The 21,769-nt window shown below is 38.7% G+C and overlaps 2 protein-coding genes across 2 annotated transcripts in view; one reads left to right on the top strand and one right to left on the bottom strand.

Annotated features, from left to right (window-relative positions):
• Positions 1-21,302, bottom strand: part of psmd1 (proteasome 26S subunit, non-ATPase 1) — a 36,316-nt gene extending 15,014 nt beyond the window's left edge. The window contains exons 1-16 of the mRNA XM_069153448.1: positions 21,136-21,302; positions 19,967-20,010; positions 19,352-19,425; positions 18,747-18,916; positions 18,317-18,525; positions 17,930-18,073; positions 16,782-17,008; positions 16,389-16,449; positions 16,131-16,259; positions 15,909-15,997; positions 15,720-15,798; positions 15,440-15,613; positions 15,167-15,278; positions 14,637-14,833; positions 14,086-14,181; positions 13,390-13,454 (exon numbers count right to left, since the gene is read on the bottom strand). Coding sequence (XP_069009549.1) covers positions 13,390-13,454; positions 14,086-14,181; positions 14,637-14,833; positions 15,167-15,278; positions 15,440-15,613; positions 15,720-15,798; positions 15,909-15,997; positions 16,131-16,259; positions 16,389-16,449; positions 16,782-17,008; positions 17,930-18,073; positions 18,317-18,525; positions 18,747-18,916; positions 19,352-19,425; positions 19,967-20,010; positions 21,136-21,151 — 1,886 coding nt within the window. The 5' untranslated portion in view covers positions 21,152-21,302. The remainder of the gene's footprint in view (positions 1-13,389; positions 13,455-14,085; positions 14,182-14,636; positions 14,834-15,166; positions 15,279-15,439; positions 15,614-15,719; positions 15,799-15,908; positions 15,998-16,130; positions 16,260-16,388; positions 16,450-16,781; positions 17,009-17,929; positions 18,074-18,316; positions 18,526-18,746; positions 18,917-19,351; positions 19,426-19,966; positions 20,011-21,135) is intronic.
• On the top strand, positions 3,116-11,949 carry htr2b (5-hydroxytryptamine (serotonin) receptor 2B, G protein-coupled). The gene is made up of 4 exons (XM_069153446.1): positions 3,116-3,562; positions 3,957-4,578; positions 8,643-8,843; positions 9,695-11,949. Exons 2-4 carry the CDS (start codon positions 4,317-4,319, stop codon positions 10,651-10,653), a joined length of 1,422 nt encoding a protein of 473 aa, XP_069009547.1. The 5' UTR covers positions 3,116-3,562; positions 3,957-4,316; the 3' UTR covers positions 10,654-11,949.
• Positions 21,303-21,769: the final 467 nt, after the last annotated feature.

A 21,769-nucleotide genomic window follows, 5' to 3' on the forward strand; every position in this document is an offset into this window, starting at 1 on the left:
GCTCCTTGTTATGTCCTTCCACCTCTTGTATGAATTGTTTATTGCAGAATGAAGTGAACATTAAGGGATGCGAATTGAGGTGCGAGAGGGAGGAGTCAACATTACCTTTTTATATTGCTCTTTGCAAAAAACAAAACAAAACAAAAAAAAAAGAGGTCAAGACTGTGGTTGTAGTAGTAAAAAACACTTACAGGCAAACAGAAATAAGTCTAACATCTGCCAAAGGACCACAACACTGTGCACTATTCACTGTATGACTATATGACAAAAGTATTATCAGTCAAAGGGTTGCCAAGATACGAAGTACACACAATTATTAGGCAATTTAAGGGAACTTGATGGAGCTAAATGAGAGGCCTCACACGGGGTGGGGGGTGGGGGGGGGGGGGCGGACGGACGGACGACGACTCTCCCTCACATTTACACTGCACACTGTCACAATGAAACTCTCCTCAATCAGTACATGATAGATGCAGGCAGTCAGAGTGACCAACAGCGATGTTGAATCCTGTCATACGAAGTTTTGTGCCATATTTCCACTGCTTCCATGAGGTCATCTTCAGTGACACACATGTTCATCACCTGTTCAGAGAAAGGTCTGCATCTCCTCAATTGACCACAGTGTAGTTTTGCGTGTTGCCATTTAATCAAGCAATCCAGTGAATAAAAGAATAAAATAAATTGTGGCCGCTCTAGCAGCTTGGCTTTTTAACTTCAAATTTGTATTGTGAGCCATGACCCTGGTGATGATTCTATCTGCCCAGTCAGTGGTCCGCAGTATTTTCACCTTTCAGTATTTGCTTGGCAAAAACAAAGTACTAGAAAAAAACAAAAAAAGGAGAGTAGAATTTAGCCGCACCACGTGGTGAAAAAGAGGCATTGCATCACCAGTGGTGGCATCTTGATATTAAACAAAAAGACCCACAAAGTTTTAAAGGTAAAGTCTGAGGCAAAACAGTGTAATTGTGTAATTACTAGACATAGTAGTCTTTAATTTGTCCAAGACATGCTTAATTTGAAAGCAGAGGAGAAAAAAACATGGTATAATACAGATTACTTCAACCTAGTCCAAGAATGTTAACAGACAATTTGCTTGCAAAAGGTGGTGTTGATAAATGCAGCATTGCCTGACAGACAGATGAGCTGATTGCTCGGATTATAAAGCCTTCAGATACAAATGTGTGATTTTGAGCCTCAGGAATAAAAACTGCCCTGATCAACATGTAGGTGGTGGGTTGACTTTGTTAATTGGGTGCCGTCAGTCACTTATAAGAAGTATGAACTCTGCTATCTACAGTGTAAGAGGTTTTGAAATGGCGAGACCGACTTTGATACATTTTGAAATGGACTGGAGAAAACAGTAGCTCAAGGCACAACTTGAGAAAACGTTGCTATGGGTTTTCCAAATTGTTTAATCTAAAGCCTTCTCAAACCTTTCAAAATGAAAGGTAGGCTAATTACCTTCAACCACCATCGAAACACAAGAGCTCGGATGGAAAGAAGAAATCAATATCCAACATTTCTTTTGTGAGGAGGCAGTGAAGCAATGACTTCTGTATTTAGAGTTAAACTTAAGATCCTGTTAGTGTGTGATGCACTTCTAAACCTCAGAATAAACTTAAACACATATGATAATAAAAGACAGGAAAAATACATATTTATCTGAGAAGCTGATTAAATGTAATGCTTGCAAAAAAACAAAAAAACAAATCCAGCTTGCTGAATCCGATATTTATGCTTAAAAGTTACAAAGATACAAAAGGCTTTTACTTGTCTGGTTAATGTAAAACATAACTATATACATACATCACATACAGCACTCTGGTATGAGTGACAAAGGCTGACATAAAGCTGCAACTTCCTGACTACTTCTTGTTGCAAATTCCATGTGATGCCGTGTGAAACAACACATCCATCGTTGTGAAAGAGGCAGGGATTAAGTGTAGCTAAAGAAACTACAGATGGATTTTGCCACATGAAATGTAACTGCTGCACTTATTAATGTATTTAGAAAGCAGATCTCATTAGCTTGCTTCCTCTCATAATACATAATGAAAAAGCCTGGACAATGTTAGTATTAGACAAGACCCTGTGGGGCTTTTATTTTTGAGACTTAAATTTTATTAAAACACAACCAATGTCCAGCAAAGTGTAAACAAAAGAAAAAAAGCAACAAACCTGATAATCATTAGGGGAAAAGAAGAATGGTAATATGGGTGAGTATATTGCTTCAATAATAAGTGATAAGCCACTGCCAAAATGTTAATTATCAAATTATTGAAATGTAAAAAAAAATTGTTTATCTCAATGTAGGCTGAACATAGGTCATTAGGGGAGAAGAAGAAGAAGAAGAAGAAAAAAAAGGGAACAATGTCACAATGCATTAGTTAAACAAATATTATTGGTATGTACCAAGTTAGATAAGAAGATTTTTTTTATTTTTTTTTTAAATTTTATTTGTGTTACATTGGATATCATTTTGGAAAATGTGTTACACAGTGTATGAGTGTAACTGAGCATACCAACAAACGTTCGGATACGAGAAGAATGCCTCATCACAATGTGGTTACTGAAAACGCCATGTATTGTTTATTTGTACACATTTCAATGTCTTGCATCCTGCCGCAAGTTAAGGCGGGGAGATTAAAGCAGAAAACAAATATTTATATGCATCTTTGTATGTTTATGTCTATCATTATGGATGATCTAAAGGAAAATAGGATTGTATTTAAATTACTTTCTCAGCCTGAAAATGTGAGCTCACTGGGGATTAAAGGGAAAAGCTCTGCAATACGAGTACATATTTCAAGCACCAACCACCTCAAAAAAGGCTTCTCACTATAGTCCGCTGCTACCTCCCCCATCACTGCTCGCTTCGAATGGAGGAGAAAACAGAGAGTGACAAACATAAACAGTGGGACGGCTGTGTTGAAGGAAATTACCTCCCAGAACCGCTGGCATATTGCCAGCACGAAGACATTCATCTGTTTTGTATAGAGTCTGACTCACTTGTCGGAGGGAAGGCAGGGATGGAGGGAGGGAAGGAGGCATGGAGGGAGGGAGGGAGGGAGGGGAAGGGTGAGAGAGCGAAAGAGACAGGAGAGAGTGTGAGCTGATCACAGGCTGTGAACAAGAGGCAGCGAGTGGGAATGAGAGAGGGGCAGAGGAGCCACAACATCTGAAAGTTTTAAACCTGTAATCGCTGTGGTGATGCGAAGCAAGACTGGGAATTCCTCCAACATGTGGAAGCAAAGCAAATTCCACATCACGGACTGCTACAGACCAAGACAGATTTAGGTTTTGCCGCTGAGGGAGGGCGTTCTCTGTCACATTCTTATTTGAGAAGGGTGGAAATATAAAGATGAGATAGGAGATGTTAAAAAAGATATTATACCGCAAGGTGTGCAAAGACTGAAATGCTCCGAGTGTTCAGCTGCGTCGTTTCCCCGGCACAGAATGCTACTTTAGTACTTAGAAAAGTTAAGACAGAGCGGAGCTTGGAAAAATACTTCAAAGAGTTGATACACCAAAGAAGTACAACAAACGCTACATTGGGGAGGAGGTAAGAAACTTTTGCAAAATCATGATAATACCCATTCACACTGTATGCTATTTTAAATTGAATTATGTTTTTAAATCTTCAATTTGTTTAAGGGTGTGAATATATATGTAAAAGAAAATGTTATACCACACTGTTTAAACCATTAAAAAAATTGTTTTGCAGTTATTATAAACTATACAGAAATTAAATAAACTTGTAGGCTGTTATTCTTCATGTTTCCTAGCTTGACAAATTTATTTGTCCTAATGTGGAAACAATGAGTGGCATCACGCAGGAAAGACCCTCTTCATTCGTCACCATAAATGTCTTATTATCGTGCCATAATTCAGACAACTTAAAACAAACGGGTAAAAAGTATCGCTGTCCTTTTAACAGACACATTTCTTCTTTTAAGTGGATGCAGTGGATGACAAGAGTATCAGCTGCCTGGGAATGTGAGGACCCCTGCTAACATCTCACTGTGGAAGTACTACTCGCTGTGGGATTATTGCCAACACTGGAGTTTATTGCATTGGACGCTCCCCTTTCGTTTTTTTTTTTTGGTCTCCTTCAAGCAGTAGATCCTCTACTGATTGTTAGCTGGTCCGTTTTGTTTGAACAAAGGATGAGGCATCTTTTGCGCTGACCTTGAGCTGTCCCACCCTACCCTGTGCCCTTGTCTGTGGGACCCAGTGACCATGCTGACCGAGTGTCCAACACCAGAAAGATCAGAGCCCCGAACCGCGCTCAGGCCTGCTGTAACCTCAGCAGCACCATGTCTCAACCAGTCGTGGCACAACTCGAGGCTAACAGCTCGCATGCAGGCGAAGCGCCTGAGATTCAGCTGAAATGGGCTGCGCTGCTCATTGTCATGGTCATCATCCCCACTATCGGAGGAAACATCCTGGTCATTCTCGCCGTGTCACTGGAACGAAAGTTGCAGAATGCCACCAACTACTTTCTGATGTCACTCGCGGTAGCTGATCTGCTGGTGGGACTCCTGGTGATGCCCATTGCACTCGTCACTATTCTCTACAGTAAGTTTAGCATGAGGTTTGAAAAACCCATAATCCGCCTCATCTCTGAAACAAACCTACGCAACACCAAAGCATCGACTACTCAATGCTGCCGAGAAATATGTCCTCGCTCAGCGCCCAGATCCATTTTCTTGACACAATCCTGATGAAATTCAGCTCAAATGACAGACGTTACTCCGATACCGAGCTTTGTTTAAGAGGGCAATGGACCAATAAAGCCAAGCAAACCATTTCTAACAAATACTCAAAACAACAAGGTTTCAAAGTGAGTGTGTGTGACCATAGATGTCAGAAAGGGAAATTTTACAGAAAAAGAAGAAAGAAAAAAAAAAGAAGCCTGACAATATATAAATAAGAGAGAGAGAGTAAACTAATGGGTCAAAGAGGAGAGTAAAAATAGTTTGTGAGCAGAAGTAGATACAATCATGACCATCAAACAAATTCTTCAACATGAAATAGAATAACAAAGAGTGGATAATAAACATGCGTTCATTGCTGTGGTCTAACTAATAGTCTGTGTGACTATTACCAATGAAAAGATATGCAAACAAAAACGTTCTTACTTTAACTGCAGTAATAGTGTTGTGTAAATACAGCTGCAAAGGGGCAGATTCAGACTTCTATTCTCTATGTGTTAATAATATAAGAACACTTAGAGCTTCGGCAAAGCTATTACTCTCCATTAATTCAATTGAAGGATAAGGAGCCAGATCATAATTATGCCTCTGTCTTTGCCTCACATACACTCTGAGAACAGTGTAATTCAAGGTCATTTGTTTCTTGCTTCTCCGAAACATGTTTTGCATGAGAATTGAATCTATCCATTTTATATTAATGCAACGGCTTTTAAGTAAGAGCCTCACAATTAGTTTTTTATTACTTCTATTTTTGAAAAAGAAAAAAAAAAAAAAGAAAAAAAAAAAAAGAAGAAGAAAATCTTCATCTGCATACAGAATGTTGACATTTGGATTGGGTTGCATGAATTAATCAATCCTTGGGTTACATGGCCCGTTATAACAATCTACAAATCCAACATATTAGGTTTGTCTGACCAAAAGCTTTTCCCCTCCTAAGTTGCTTAAATTGAGGAGCCCGGGACGCTTCAGAGACTAAAAGTTACACAGCATATTATGAAAAAAACCGAGACTTTAACAACTAAGGAAAGTGTAGGGAGGTCTTTAACCCATCTCGTAAATGTAGCCAATGTATCTCGCCAAATTAAAATATCCTGAGAAGCAGTGCAGTAAGGTGAAAGTTTGTGAGGGTGCATGTTTATTAATGAGAAGAATACTGCTTCAATTAAAATACACCAATTTCACCTTTGGAGTGGAAAAGTGAGATGTTTCGTCGATTAACAACTGAAAAGGTTATATAATTGTCCATGTACAAATGAGTAAATATGACTTTATTATCATAGCTGTTGACATTAAAACGTAAATATAAATAAGTGAGGTTACGCTTTCTTACAGCAATGCTTCTGGCTGATACAGTATTGCAATAAAAGAAGGAATTACCAAATATTTTTTCAGACCCCAGCAACTGTAATTACCCTCCTCCTCAGAGAGATGAAGCTCAGAGCACTGGGTTAAGAAGGAAGAGGTCATGCGGACATACAGTAAACGTACACATACAAAGTCTACATAAAGTTGGTGTGAAGCATAGCAGGGATAACAACAGTGCAGGCAGTCAAACTGCCAGACAGAGGATTCGTGTTTCGTATCCTACCTTAGCTGAAGGACATGAAACAGTCACATATTACAGGTTACAATATTACTACCAGCAGGACATAACTACTGTAAGTTCACGAATACTTCACGAGGTCAAATACAACAAAAACTACTAAATCACAGTTAGGGATATCTCTGCAGATCAAGGCCAACTGGGTGGGACAGCTGGCACAGCTCCCCGTGGGCTGGACTACGAGCTCCACAGGGCAGAGCTTGAAATAATTAAGGGATGGTAAACATTTTAAGTAGAAAATGGTAAGCAATGCCAGTCTAGGGGTAAAAATAAACTCAAACTGATGCAGTTTTGTGTATCATGTAAAGTAAGACAAGGATCATTGTTAACTAAGAACAGAAACCCAGCTGATTCTTCATTGATCTCTGGTTACAAGCTAAACTTGTGAATTTGTTGAGACAATATTTTACATTAAAAAAAAAAAAAATCCCTTTCCTCTTCCTGCACTCAAGCCTGGCCACATATCAAATCATATGTAATTTGTGATGACTAATTAATTGACCAATTGTATACAAATAAGACTTAGCAGTATTTTAGCAGGAGGTGTTTGGTTTTCAGCAGGTAAGCTTGCAGCTGAGGTCCAATTTTTTTTTTTTTTTAAACTCCGAGCTTCCTCCTCCTGATCTAACAACAAAGATGAAGGAGGTCTGTGTGCCCCCACACAGACCTCACAGCCCCCTACCAGCTGGTCCTTTGCAGCTTCATGCGTCTCTTCAGCTCCATATTAAACCAACACAAAATTCCAGAAAATACTTCAACCATTTAGTTATTTTCCAGAGATGCAGGGCCGATAACTTTAAGGACCTTGAAAAATGTCCCCTTGTTTAAAATGGAAGCTATGTTGAAGAAACCGTTGTAAACTTACAATACAGTACTCTGTAACAACAAAAAATGATCAAGAATTTTTTGAAAAGCCAAATAATATTTTTGTTGCTACCTAAAATATTGTAACTGCAAGTGTCAACTAACAACACATTATACTGCCAGGTGAGTCGGGGTTTTCATTTCTATTATTGTAACCATATAACGTGGCAATTCAATATATATTTGTTGTACCTCTCAATTCTCTTTGTATTTGAAGAGCTGTGGGTCAGGGGTTTGTACTGTGTAATGTGCTTCATGCTTCTACTGAATGTTTTGAGCAGAGAGTTTTATCTGGTCAGGATAAGAAAAGGCAAATATATACACTGTTTTTCTTGCAAATAAAACATGAACCTAGCCCTTTCAAAAAGCTTGTTCCATTGACTTCCATACACCTAAACTTGTGCTGAGTGACAAACAAAAATCTGAAAATATTAAACAACAGCTTTGTAATCCTTAAACAACAACAAATGTCAGATTGCAATAAGACAGATTGCTGTGTAAGGTGGAGACCAGAGCTTTGTGTTGTGAGAAACTGCTGGATATCTATTACTCTCCATAAAACTATTTATATGGGCTGGTATTTGGTGGAGCAAAGATATTTTCAGAGGCAAGTCATAAAACAACAACAATAATGCTGCATTGCTTTTTAAAGAGGTATGGATAGGGATAGAGATTGTAAAACAAACTCAGCTGCTCCAATGCAAGAGACGTGAAATTTGTGTGTAAAAAGAAAAAAGGGCAGTTGGAGAGGTCTCACTAATGTTTACAGTTTCAAAGTATCTTGATTTAATTAAACAAAATTAAAAAGATGTTCCTTTCTGCAGCAAGATGGAACTTGAAGCTACTTTGTTTATTGAATTTGGCATGGCACTAAATACTTCACTCATTCTCCAAGTAGACCTTCTGTACCTGATTTGTGAAGTATTTGTCAATGAGTAAAGCTTCCAGATGAAAACTGACTCAGAAATTCCCCCCAAGTGTGCAGAAAGTGGTGCAAGTAAAAGAAAAGTACAGAAACATTTCTTTACGTAAAGAAAATTATGTAACGGAATATTTCTAACAACCGTCTTTTGCGATTTTAATGGGTCACGCGACAAAAGGCAGAACAATTACTTGCCAGTTTTATGCCTGGAACTCAAAATAAACACTTCTGTTGAGCATAGCCTCCACTACATCTACATAAAGAACTTTTAGCTCCATAAACAGTCAGTGAACTCTCCTTTTTCCAGTAAAATCATTCCTCACAGGGATAAATAAATACCAATCTTTTGCATGAGAGCTACTTTTAATTCCTTGCCATAGTGGTGTACCTCCCGTAACTGGTAGTGAGTAAGCCCAAATTCTGCTTGGAATGAAAATGAGTTACGACCACGAGCACATTCAATTTGCTACTACAGTTAACTGATGTACATGCCAAAGGTTTTCTTACTTAATTCATTTCTGTCTCATTTTGTCTTCAGACAATGGATGGCCCCTTCCAGAGTTCCTCTGCCCAATCTGGATCTTCCTCGATGTTCTGTTTTCTACTGCATCCATCATGCACTTGTGTGCCATCTCACTGGATCGCTACATTGCCATCAAGAAGCCAATCCAACACAGCCAGTACAAATCCCGAGCCAAAGCAATGGCCAAGATTGCGCTGGTGTGGCTCATATCCATTTGTAAGCACATAAACTCAGCTTTCTGTAACTTTTCTTCAGGGTGATGAAGCAGAAATACCAAACGGTGTATTACCTGACAGTTAAATGTGTCTAACTAAAAACACAAACAGCTTAAATTCTCAGCTTGTGTCCATTTCAGGTTCTGTCCACCCGACTTCAAAAGCTGTTGGTCAAATACTGAAAACAAAGAGATGGTACCAACTGTAGAGGCCACAGGGCTACACAGCAAAAACAAAATGCTAACTTTAAATGGAAGAAAATGTTTGCATTTATCCTAATTAGGTCTTGTATGAGTTTTCAGGTTCATTCTTCAACATATGACGACAATTTTAGCTTTATAGTAAAAAATAAATAAATACAAAAAGTAGCTTCTGGCCATTATGTTTAACGATGCAGTCTAAAAATTTGGCTGAGTTTACTGAGCCATTACAGAACAATGCTTTCTGACCATTAACAGCAAAATCAGTTTGGATGTCGGGTTTGGTTTCATTCGAGTTTTTCTTATGAGTAAAAACAGAAAATCATAATATGCAATAAAAGAAAAAACACTTAATGACCGCAAAAGAGTCTTTAACCGGACTATAAACTCCTCAGTTTATTAGGGATTGTGACAAACCATTACTTGATTCTGAAAACAAGAAAAATCTTGCGAGCAGAATTTGCCTTATTGCAGATACTATCCTTCTATCAAACATAAATCATTCTTCAATTTCCATTTCTACATCCACCATATTAATGAAACGACCGTGGTTGGTGTTAAAAAAAACATTGAAAGCCAAATACTTAAATAGTCAGCAGTATAAAAATAACAAAATAATTGCCAGAATTAACTATTCTTGTCATTTTTACAGGTATCGCCATCCCAATTCCAATTAAAGGGCTCAAGAACTACCATCGACCCAACAACGTCACCCTCAACAGTAACCACACATGTCTGCTGAAAACAGACACCTTCAGGGAGTTTATCATTTTCGGCTCCTTGGCAGCATTCTTCATCCCTTTGACTATCATGATGGTCACCTACCTGCTTACTGTCCAGGTGTTGCGCAAAAAGGTTTATTTGCTCAGGTCGAAGGTGACTCAGCGCTTTAGCTACCCAACAGTCTCCACAGTTTTTCAAAGGGACCCAGCGTTGACACCATCTCCAACTGAGCAAATGAACATGCTTGACAACAGACTTCCCAGGATCCAAGAAAAAACAAATGCAGGCGCAATGACCGTTCCAACAGGAAAGGAAATGTCCTTTCGCAGAATGTCAACAATGGGAAAGAAGTCAATGCAGACACTAAGCAATGAGCAGCGTGCCTCAAAGGTGCTAGGCATAGTCTTCCTCCTGTTTGTAGTCATGTGGTGCCCTTTCTTCATTACAAACATCACCTCTGTGCTTTGCTCCACTTGTGATGGTGATGTAATATCCCGCCTCATGGAGATCTTTGTCTGGGTGGGTTATGTGTCATCCGGTATCAACCCGTTAGTTTACACCCTATTCAACAAAACTTTCAGGCAAGCGTTCGCACGTTACATCACCTGTAAATACAAAACCTGTGCTAGTAATGGGCCGGGACGACCTCCGATTGCATCAAATGCAGACTGGACCCTTACAAGGATTTCATTCAAATCTTCCATGGCAGAGAACTCTAAACGGTTCATGAAGCGGGGAATGAAGAATGGCATTGGAGCAGTGAGCTACCAAAGTTCACCAAGGTGCCGGCAACCACCTGCACAGTCATCAAGTGGTGTTGTGTTAGACGCAATACTTCTGACTGAAATTGAAAATGGTAAGCAGGTGGAACACGTCAGCTGCGTGTAGAGACACCAGACAAATAAATCAAATTAAAAAGGGAGCACTTGAAATGGATCAGATTCACGGTAAAAAAAAACAACAACCTTTTATCTCTTTAAAGACAAAGGCTTGCCTCATAACAAATATTCAAAATGCAAGAGTGGGACATGCTGTTACTGTCAATTTGACACACCGATTATTGAATGCCAGGACAACAAAAACAAACCTGTTATTGTCCAATGTTTACATCAGTCATTTTGTTTCAAACCAAAAGAAGACTTTTTCGCACCCCTCTGTTGTACATATGACTGTACAGTGGCAAAATAATCGCTTAATAGGCCTTTAAAACAGGGTAAATTACTAATGTGAATTTTCAGCAAAAATGTTGATAGCATACACAAAGAGTTTTTAAACGGTAACTAGGATACTTTGCAATATGTAAACTTAAAAAAAGAACACAGGAGAATATCACCAACGGCAGGTTTTAACTACAGAAAATTCAGGCCAGACATTATGACAACCTGGAAACTCCCTGAATGCAGTGTATAATATATCTCTATGCTGAACCTTTCAATTCCGGCTAGCTAAATATGCTGTAAACCATCTCAGACCACATGCTTGTATACAACCACAACTCTACCTTTCAAATTTCTTCTGCAACAAACATATACATAGAATGCACTCTTGAAATGATACTTGTTGTATTTTTGCTGGACCTTTGGAAAACACTCTTGTATCTGTATTGCGGGCTGCAATTGTACATAGGGGAGAACAAAACTGAGATTAAACGGAAACCTGAATGTTTCAATAAAATATTTTCTGTGTTGGTAACCTGAAAGAAAATTGAAAAGCAGCAGTGTTCTTTGATTGTTGATGTCCACACTCTTATGCTATTTTATTTTTTATCCTCCTTCATCAACCAGCAGGACAGACGAACAACCACACTGCCTTAGAAGATCAGCAAATACCGCTAGTAAAAGTGACTCAGCACTAGCGGAGTCTTCCATAAGAGGTTATAAGAAAAGGTGGCAGTTAACTCATAGCAATGAAGATTTAAATGGTCAAGTTAGAAAACTTTAAGGAAAGTGTATTCAGCAGCAACATCTTTTTCTTTGTGCTTAACAATATCAAATCATAGCATTTTTGTAAGCAAGCAAGCATAAAGTAGACACGCAAACATGTAAGTGTTGTATCAATTCTAATTCAACCTAATAAAAAAAAAAATACTATCAATGGTGCATTAACATGAGATTTGGATAGAACGTGATGAGCTTGGTTTGTAAAATTCTACGAGTCTGTCACCATTATATTTTTGGAACAAACAGTAAGTCTGTTGATTTCGTATAAAAAGCAGAAAGGGAGAACATTTGAACTTGGAGTTGTCCTCATTGTGTGTTTGTGCGCATGTTGGGGGAAATTATCCTGGAGACACTACAGTGGGAAGTTGGAGAAGAATGCTCAAACTGAACTGCTGTGGTTCAGAAGTCTTTCTAAACAAAGGCATGATTTACACAAGGTTTATCTAGCAGCCGATTGATCACATAGAATATCACAGCCTTTTTTGGGCTTAAAAATGTAAACCCTGATATTTGTGCACTGGCTAGGCGGCCTGTTTAAAAATGCTCTGGTCCTGGATGGGTAAATTTACATCAGTGTGAGAGTGATGAATCCCTATAAATAGCAGGGGAAGAAAATGTGTGACTGACAATGACAGTATGACCATCTTTGTTTGACAGAGGACCAGCTTCCATAAAGACCAACATATTATTGTTAATTCTAGACACCAGTGCACCTAAATTGGTAAATCATATAAACACATGGTGTCTATATTGTTCATAAGTCAATGCATTACACCCTGGATGGGTTCCGTGGACTGGTCAGAACCCCAGTAAAAATAAGCTGCAGGACAATTATAACCTCTATGAGTGTATGAACGTTATTCAATCGTTTGTTCAGCGTTTTCATTTGCCTGTTCAATTAACTTTTTCTCAGGGTCTCATCATTCTCTAATGATGATGTGCTCATTAGTGTTCTGAGGCAATATCATCAGAGCGTTTACATTCTGTAGACTGTAGCATTCACACACCTAAGGCTACGTGAACAGTTGCTTTTAATGGTCTTTTACTTCTCCATTTACCAGTGATGCAAATGTAGCACTGGTTGGGCTTAGTCATCAATTAAATCCCATAAAATATAGAAAGCATACCGGAAAGAATATTAATCAACAAAGACAGGCAGTACTTGCATCAATAATGGTATTCACAAAATCCTTACCATACCCATATCCCTATTTACCACATGCAGAAATACATATTTGTTTAAGAGGGGTGTTTTGTACTGAAATCAGGAGAGGGAAAACTTTTCTGTTTAATTTTTCGATAAACACGTTCGACAAAGAATTAGTTGCACTGAATATTGTACAGTGTAAAGTAGTTGTAAAGTAGTGTGAAGTAAATGTCTAATAACCGTTTATCTTGGGCTGGCTATAGTTTAGTACCGGTGTCAGGACAATACTTTATTTCTGTACGATATCTAATATTTTTGACGTAGAATTTTTTTCCCTATTCAACAAAATGACCCCAAACTATACAAATTTAAATCAATGTTTGTTTTTGTCTTTAGTGAGTGTTAAGTGTTGTGTCGGATAAATAACTGGAATGTTGCCCAGAACCCTGAGACTCCAAAGAAAAAGGCCTTGCATGTAAGAAAAACAATAACCTGAACAGCAGGTTCATAACACAAGAAATTAGGTCTGGATCCTACCTGAATAAAATGAAGCCAATGGACTCGACAGCAGCCCTTCGGACGTCATCATTCACATCACTCACCTTAATTAAGATAAGCAAAGCAGTCATATTAGCAAAGCTGATATTTAGACTGAAAGTAATCTTTAATGATGGAGCTCCCTTATGTCTCACAGTAAAAAGGAATACACTCCACTATCACACCATCTCATAAATTTAGCTTGCACAAGGTGCCACCTACAGGACAACAAAATATTCACACGTCTGTAATAAACTGTTTGCAAATGCAGCCACGATGTGTAGTCTTGGCTGTGTCCTAACTTAGACTTTCACCTGTAGATCTTAAGAGTAAAGTTGTACAAGATTTGTCAATAAAATGAATAAAGGTTATTTAAATAACTGGCACCAGCTTCAATAACAGCTGTCTGTTCTGAATAGATGGAGAACTATCACAGCTTTAGAAACAAACAGGAAAAACATGAAGGTGTTTTGTTAAAGTGAAATGTCAGGCCAGTGATTTATGCATAATCAAATCATTTACTCCCAACAGAAATTACACACTCATGCCTATGACACTAAAATAAGCAGCAGTACTTAGAAGGGCAGCCACAGTTATGTGTTTCTGGATCTTGGCATCTGTTTTACTGCCAGAATGATAACCTGGTTCGCCACAGTCAGTGAAAATGATGTAAAGAAGGACAAAAGAAACACTCACAGCGACATGTAGCAGGCGTCGGATGGCCTTGTTGTTCCCGGAGCCGCAGTAGGCCATTCCCACAGTGTACATACCAGAGCGCCGCAGGATGGGGTCCTATCATAGACCGTGACAGAGAGCAGAGCTGTGAGATTTGTGTCTGAATGAACAATGAATATGAACATAGTTTAAGTCATTTCCCACATCGAGCTTTTTCAGAAGGATTCCTGGTGCACAGTACAGAGGAGGAGCCTCACATGTAACATGAGGTAGACACATCCTGGGGTTGTGGGAGCGCATACAGGACGTTTAAAAACATCAGACGTCTGTGCATTGCAACTACAAGCTTTATGGAGAGCAATGACCTTTAAACATACACATAAATTTTGTTTTAAATCCGCTCCACTTCTATTTGTCTCTGGATTAATCAAGCTCGTGTTGTTTTGAACGTAGTGTGTTACTATATGCATAAGTATAGTGCTTTGTCAAACAAAGCACTACAGTTTTGAGAATAAAATAACTCTAACTTCATGATGTACATGATTTTGTGTCCGAGTGTTTTTCAGCTGTACCTTGTCCCTGCAGAGGCTTTCAATGAGGGCATCAGCCTCCTCCATGCGTCCATACATGACCATGGCAATTCCCACTGCAAGGCCACGCAAGATCTTCTCGTGCTGCGTCTCCTGAGCATAGCCCACCATGTCCTCAATAGCCTGAGCAGACTTGGAGCCGAGCATGACCAGACCGAGAGCCAAGCCAGCTGCTTCCCCTGGGAGAGCGAATGATATCATCAGCATTCCTTGTTTGGGCTTTTTGTCCTTTTAAAATCAGATGTCTACAAGTGTTTACCACTAAAACTAGGTGAAATACAAATGCATTTGGAGATATGGAAAAACCAATACTCATAAAGCAGACACCTACTTGCCTCTATATATGGTTGACTACAAATCATTCATGCGTAACGTCAAGGCATTTTGTTATTCATTTATGAATATGTTGTAACATTTCTATACAACTTTCTTTTTTTTTTTTTTTTGAGGAGCAAACTATATGGCCACCCTGAACATCTGGGAGTAGTGATTTTGTCAAGCGGCCTACGTACCAGTGACAGCATCATCCTGATACAGGTTTGACTTGAGAAGGTCATAAACATCCTGTCTGGCTGTGCCTAAAGCAGCCAAACCCAGGCCAAGGGCACCACCATGACGGACAATCTGCAAAACAAAAAAGAAAAAGAACCATCAGAGAGAAAATAAAAAAAAATAAGCTGCTGGTCTCTACTACAAAGGTTTAGCTGCGGCAAAAGTAGAACATTTACAGGGTATTGGACAACAAAGCAAACATAAAAAAAATAAAAAATAAAAAAAAAACTTGCATCATTGCTGGCATTCTTGAGTTGACTGAGCAGGTAGTCAATGATGTCCCCGCCATGGTTGGCATGAATAAGGCCCAGAGCATACAGGCCTCCTCCTTCTTGGTAGGCGGAGCCAGGGGAGGTGTCTTTCGGCAAGTAGGTGGCCATTAACTGGAGTGCTTCTTTCTCATGACCCTGGAAAACACAGCATGTCATGTTCAACGTTAAACAGAAAAGTAAAACAAAAGTAAAAATGCTTTTTGTTTTGTTTCGCATTCTCCTCACTGTGCCATAACTTTACCTTGTGGATGACACCCAGACTTGCTGTGGCTGTGAACTTTGCCCAGTTGGTGGCTCTTGCTAGCCATTCTAAGTTTTCTCTGCAAGAACAAAAACAAACTTTGGTCACAGTGATTTGGAGTAAGTATGTTTCTCAATCTCTCTCTAACATCTATATAGTCTTTTATTTGCATCCAGACAGCAGAATTACCTGAGGAACTGGTCACTTGTGGTTCCCGTGTGCATGAAAGAGTTGGCTATAACCGTGGCTGTGTGGCACACTGAATTTCGGACAGCATCCTGGATTAACGGAAGGAAAAATAATTAAAGCTCAGGAGGAGCTGTCATAGCAGATTTAGTGACTTTGTGCAATCTGCAGTTGGTCTAACCATGTAAACAATAGTTTATTTATCTCATTGCTTGACTACATTACCTTTGTGTTTTTGAGAATCATTAGATCTGTGTTGTTATTTCGAATTAGGAACTGCAGGTGGAGCTCTATTGCCATCTCCCCACTAAGGATCTTGATCATCTTGGCGTTCTGGTCTTTGGGCTCATCTTTCTACAAAAACAAAGAGGGGCAACATGATGATTTAACAGCTGAATTAAAGCTGCTCTATAGACACCAAAAAACTGACCAGCACAAGGTACCACAAAACTGCTGAAGTGCAAAATAATCCAAAATGCTCACCGTCTCTGCTGGCTTTCCAGCAGGAGAGCTGCCAGCCTTGTCATCTGTCTCCATCGCATCACTGTAACACACACACACACAAAAACGCTCTCGTCAGTGTCGCATCATGTTAATTCAATTCTATTTAAAATAGATGCACGCCTAATGAAAAAAGTTTGGAGGGATGAATGCCAAATATTCACAGAAAAATCTGACTTTGTGTAATGAACTTCCTTCTGGTTTCTATGTTCTACACAGTGACTGATGATTTGTAGATGTAGACACATCTTTTCCTGCAATGCTGGTAAAGTTTTGAGTTTTTGGTTACTTTCCTCGTAACTCACAGCCCCACAGAAGGTCTAAACAGACGTTTCCTAAAGCTTAAATCAGACCAATTAGCAAACACCTGCTTACCTATCTTTGTCTGGCGTGGGCACAGTGCCTGTATTTGTAGAGCCAGGCACTGCAGGGATAGGTGTTCCAACGGTACGCAGGTTCTGAATGACAGAGGAGAGGAACTGCTGGCTGGCACTCTCATAGAGGTCAAAGCAGATCTGGTAGGCCATGAGCAGGTTGTCCTCCTTTACCAGCTTCTCCAGGATGTCACTCACAGCCTGCGGGTCGTCCAAGAATATCAGGCACTGGAGTGGGGCGAAGAGAGAGAGGGATTTTAGGCTCCGGCAGTTTTGAAAATCGGATTCTGTGACATTCGAGCAATACATGTGATCTGTACAAAGCTATTATTATAAAACAATTTTCCTACACTTAAAAAAATACAAAAATGAATAACTCTCAGTATCACTCGACTAATGTTGGCTGGGTTTTACTATCACACAAGTTTCATACTTTAATTAGATTAACAAAGATTATTTGATTAACGATAAATCCATCAAAAGGAAATTCATCTGCAACCCTTTGGATAATTTGTTTCAGTCATTTATTTATCAAAAAGGCCAAACATACTAGTTCTAGCTTCACTTATGAGCGGATTTTATGATTTCTTTATCATGTTAAGATTGAAAACGGAGTGTATTTGGGGTTTGGACTGTTGGCCATGTGAAACACTTCATCCGAATACATCACTTTGGATTGTTTAGAATTATAATAAAATAATGATAACAATTGGCAATTGTTACTATTTTCTGACATTTTACAGACACAATGGTTGATTAATCAGTAATAATTATATCTATAGCTAATGATCTTAAGCAAATTACTTTATAGCAGCTTTCATAAGATGAATATGCAAACTCACTAAAAACACTGTTAATAATTCCAGAACTAAGGTAGCATGAAAATCCTTTTTAAAATTCTAAAATTAGTGTTGAATGAGCAACAAACAACAAAATATTGATAATGGGAAATATGGCCTAAATGTATCCCTTTGTGTCAAAAATCAAAAGATTTAAACTCAGTCAAACTAAATGTTTTACCGTAAACAGAAAAAAAAACAGAAAAAAAAACTTACTAGAACCAATCTGTAACATATCACAGACGACATGTACATATTGCAATGTCGAGGTTATAATGCATAAAAATGTTTTTAACAATTCAATAGTTACCTGACAAACATTGATAAAATCAGGCTTCTCCAAGTTCATGTAAAGTTTGACCAGCACCCGCAACACCTCATTGCGGAACTTCTTGTTCTGCATCAGGGACATGCACACCTTCAGGCTGTAGGCGAGGAGGCCACTCACATCAGTCTGTACGGGAGGGGGAAAAAAAGGAAAAATTAGGGACTATCCACAGCAGTAAATCAAGAATCTTGGAAGAGAATTTTGCCTGCGTAAGTCAAGTGCTCTAAAATGTGTTGATGTCACCAAACAGATAGTTACGGCGTCTAAATAAAGGAATTCTCATAAACATGATTCGAGTTTTACCGCATTCTCATGCAAAGAAGGCAAGATTCCTGAACAAGTCAGCAGTGAATGACTGAAGATACTGACCGACTCTAAGATGGTCTTTTCAAACATGTCAAGACGCCTGGTCTCCAGGGCGATGCCAATGGCCTGCTTGTACTTGTGATCGTCTAGGCAACGCAGGAACATTTTGTTGACAATGCCCTCGAGACGGGGGTCAATGCTTTTCTTCTCCTCATCCTCTGGCAGCTCAGCATTCTCCACCCGCAGCTTGGTGTAGTGGTCGATGCATTTGGCTGCAGCAGGCAGAAAAAGGGGATGAATCCATGTATACAGCCCAAAATCATTATCTATTACATCTAACTTTCTCCACCAGAAAGTCATGGTGAGTAAAATTATTGTGTAAACTGAAAGAAAGGCTTTTCAGTTGTTCATGATCTCATTATTTACTTGACACTAATAAGGGATGCAAGACAGCAGCGTCAAAACAACTGGGTATTTCTGTTTGATCACTCACCAATAATGGTCTCCACATATTCTGAGTCATCTGTGACACTGAAGAGATCTCCGGCACCAAGAGCGTAGTTAAGAGATTCTTCAAAGGCTCCGAGGTGGTAGAAAACCTTCGAGGCCACCAGAGCAGCAAATTCTCTGCTCCGAAAAGTCTCATCCTCATATAGGACCTCGCTGTGAAGAGACAACGGCCGGTTACGTTGGACAGAATTTTGTTTATTTTTCAAAAGCACTGCCAAGACATATTTATGTATCACTACTGAATATAAATTGTCAGACCTAAATGATCTTTTCTCTCTTACACTGAACATGCTCTAAAACTGGGCAGGTTGCAAGTCTACCTATCATTCTACTTAATCATACCTGCTGAAAAAACAATAAGTAACAATAAGGCACATTTTACACAACACCACCCTGCTACACTTCATCTGCACATAGTGTGTTAACTAACTTATACAGCAGATCAAAAATGGTGAACTACTTAGATTTCATTCAAATGAATCATTCTCCACACAGACAGAAATAATTCAACTGTGAGTATAAGTTATTGCTGCCTTATATTGCATTTTTATGTCAATTAAAGTTTTCAAGTTCATTAATAATACTTACATTTTATCAACAGATCCTGAAATCTCAGCCCAGAAGTCATTCACAATGGCGTCTAGCTTGTGCAGCGCAAACTCCTGCAAGTAAAGACAAAGGTGTTGCTTACACATTCAATTACACACATATCATCTTATGGTTCACTTCTGTCTCACTGCACACTACAACTTAGTTTATCATCCATAATTTAGGCCCATAAACAAAGCCATGTTTAAGATGCAGTCAGTATAAAGCTTCAGAAATGGTCTTACTATTACTCAAGTCTTATAGGAGTATAGAAGAATAGCACTTAACAAGTCTGTTGTTTTATTGTTTGATTATGTACTGGAGATCAATACTTTTATGTGCCACATTTTCTGAACGCAGAGCACAACATGGAAAACCTGAAACATCTGAGGAAACCTCAAGGCGTTATGCTGACTTTGAAACCATTTAGGATTAGAGATTGTTTTATTTAAATACTCTGCTTAGTGTATTGCACACACGCTAAAGTCTTTAACACTGGCTCCTTTTCAAACAAATCATAAGCCAGCGTACCACAATTTATGTCATTTTGAACACACTTTTCACACATTTACCACCTTCAGGACACTGAACCACCACTCTGCAGCCAATTCTTACCTTGAGCTGTGGCTCCTCCTCATCAAGGAGTGAAATAATTCCAGCTAAATAATAGAACGACAAACAAAATATATTAAATGGATGATTGATTCGTATACCATTATCCACGCATTGATTTTAAACATCAAAATCCTAAAATTAACTATCAGAAGCATACACGGCTGGGCCATGTGGACAAAAAAAACAACAAATCACATAATCAAATAAAAATCAATATCAATATTGTAACTATGACTATTGGTGTTGTCCCAAAATATTTACATAATTACATTTTATATAAATATTCATCAGTAATGTGCATACAATGACTAAATTGGTCAATAAAACAATGGATCAGTTGTCAGTCAAAAGATGACATCACTTTACAGTAAGTCAGCCTTTAAAACAAGGAAAAGACAACAATCATGCGATATCACGATATTACCATATCCAAAATCTAAACGATTATTAGTCTCTCATCACAATATGATAACGTATCGATATATTGCCCAGCATTTTGTTCCATTTCAACGCAATCCATGGAAATACAAAACGTTTATTCAATTATGGTACATAACATTTAAGGTTTTCCCCTCCCCCCCTCTTAAAATGGTCAAATACAACAATCAGTCCTTAATTATCTGTCGATATATGTCAAGTGATTGTGATAAAAGAAAGATGACCTACTTAACAAAACAATTTAGTTAAAGGGGGATTACACTCAAACACTGGGACTCAAATCAGATTTAAATGCGAGTTATAATCACAGCAGAACAGAGCAATAATGTAAAAAAAAATAAAAATAATAATAATCACCGACAGTAGCATCTAGAGTGTATTAAATCAAACAAGAAGAACAATTTCTGTATTTTGTGAGGATGAGGACTGGCATCTTACACAAGACTGTTAGCATAACCGTGACTGGAACTTAAGTTGTATTTCCCTTATTTTAACAACCTGGCAATGATTTAAAAAAAAAAAACAACAACCCGTCGATTAGTTACACCAAAAACATACAGCGAGGTGGTCGTCCATCCTGAGCAACACGTTGTTGGTTTTGGTCGGTTATCGCCGGACAACGACTGACTTTGACAACAGCTACGTTAGCTGTGTGACTCAGCTAAATCAATGGCAGCTCGCTAAAGTTACGGCTCCCAAAAATAACAAAAAGACAACTGCTGGCGACTTACCGGCAGAGGTTATCATGGCTGAGTCTTTATTCCCTCCTCGGGCACACGGTCCTGGTTCGACGGTAGGAATTCCGTGCGGTTTTCGGTGGAGTTAAAGGAAATAAAAAAAGATTCGTGGTGTCTGAATGTGCTCGACGACGGAGCCAAACGCTGCAAAGTTCTTTTTGTTCAGCGCCGCAAGTCCCTCTTCAAAAGGACCTCTAAAGTTGGTAGGCTTCGCTTCCGCCTGATCGAAAAGACACACTGAAATAGTATATTATTCACTCGATACTCGCCATTTAAACCAAACCATTAATCACGTGAAGCAGTTAAAAATAATAAAAGTTCTCAACGCATTTCAAAAATAATTATGAAAATATGTAATTTGGATGTAACCGGTTTGTGGGCAGGCATTACGTAGGTGACCAGCCGTGAGACAGTGCTTTTGCCTGGGCAGTTTTCTTAACCAATGTTCAAATGTATCTGATCTGTTTTTTTGCTGCTCATTGTTATGGCATTTAAGTTTGAATTGTGCCGTACCTTTTTATACACACTTAAAAAAAAAAAAAAGGGAAGTTTAACTATCAAATGAAATTCATGGAAATCAAAGACACAATGTGGATGTAATTCTGGCACAGAAGTCATATGTCAGTGT

Source organism: Embiotoca jacksoni, unplaced genomic scaffold, assembly GCF_022577435.1.
Source record: "Embiotoca jacksoni isolate LCO1_2020_lvr unplaced genomic scaffold, fEmbJac1.0.p SCAF_19, whole genome shotgun sequence".
In the NCBI taxonomy this organism is placed as follows: domain Eukaryota; kingdom Metazoa; phylum Chordata; class Actinopteri; family Embiotocidae; genus Embiotoca; species Embiotoca jacksoni.

Bases quoted from the DNA above. Each gene is read 5' to 3' on its own strand.
- htr2b (XM_069153446.1), top strand. From the start codon at position 4,317: ATGTCTCAACCAGTCGTGGCACAACTCGAGGCTAACAGCTCGCATGCA. The intron at 4,579-8,642 runs GTAAGTTTAGCA...TTTTGTCTTCAG, and splicing joins ACTCGTCACTATTCTCTACA to ACAATGGATGGCCCCTTCCA. The intron at 8,844-9,694 runs GTAAGCACATAA...TCATTTTTACAG, and splicing joins GGTGTGGCTCATATCCATTT to GTATCGCCATCCCAATTCCA.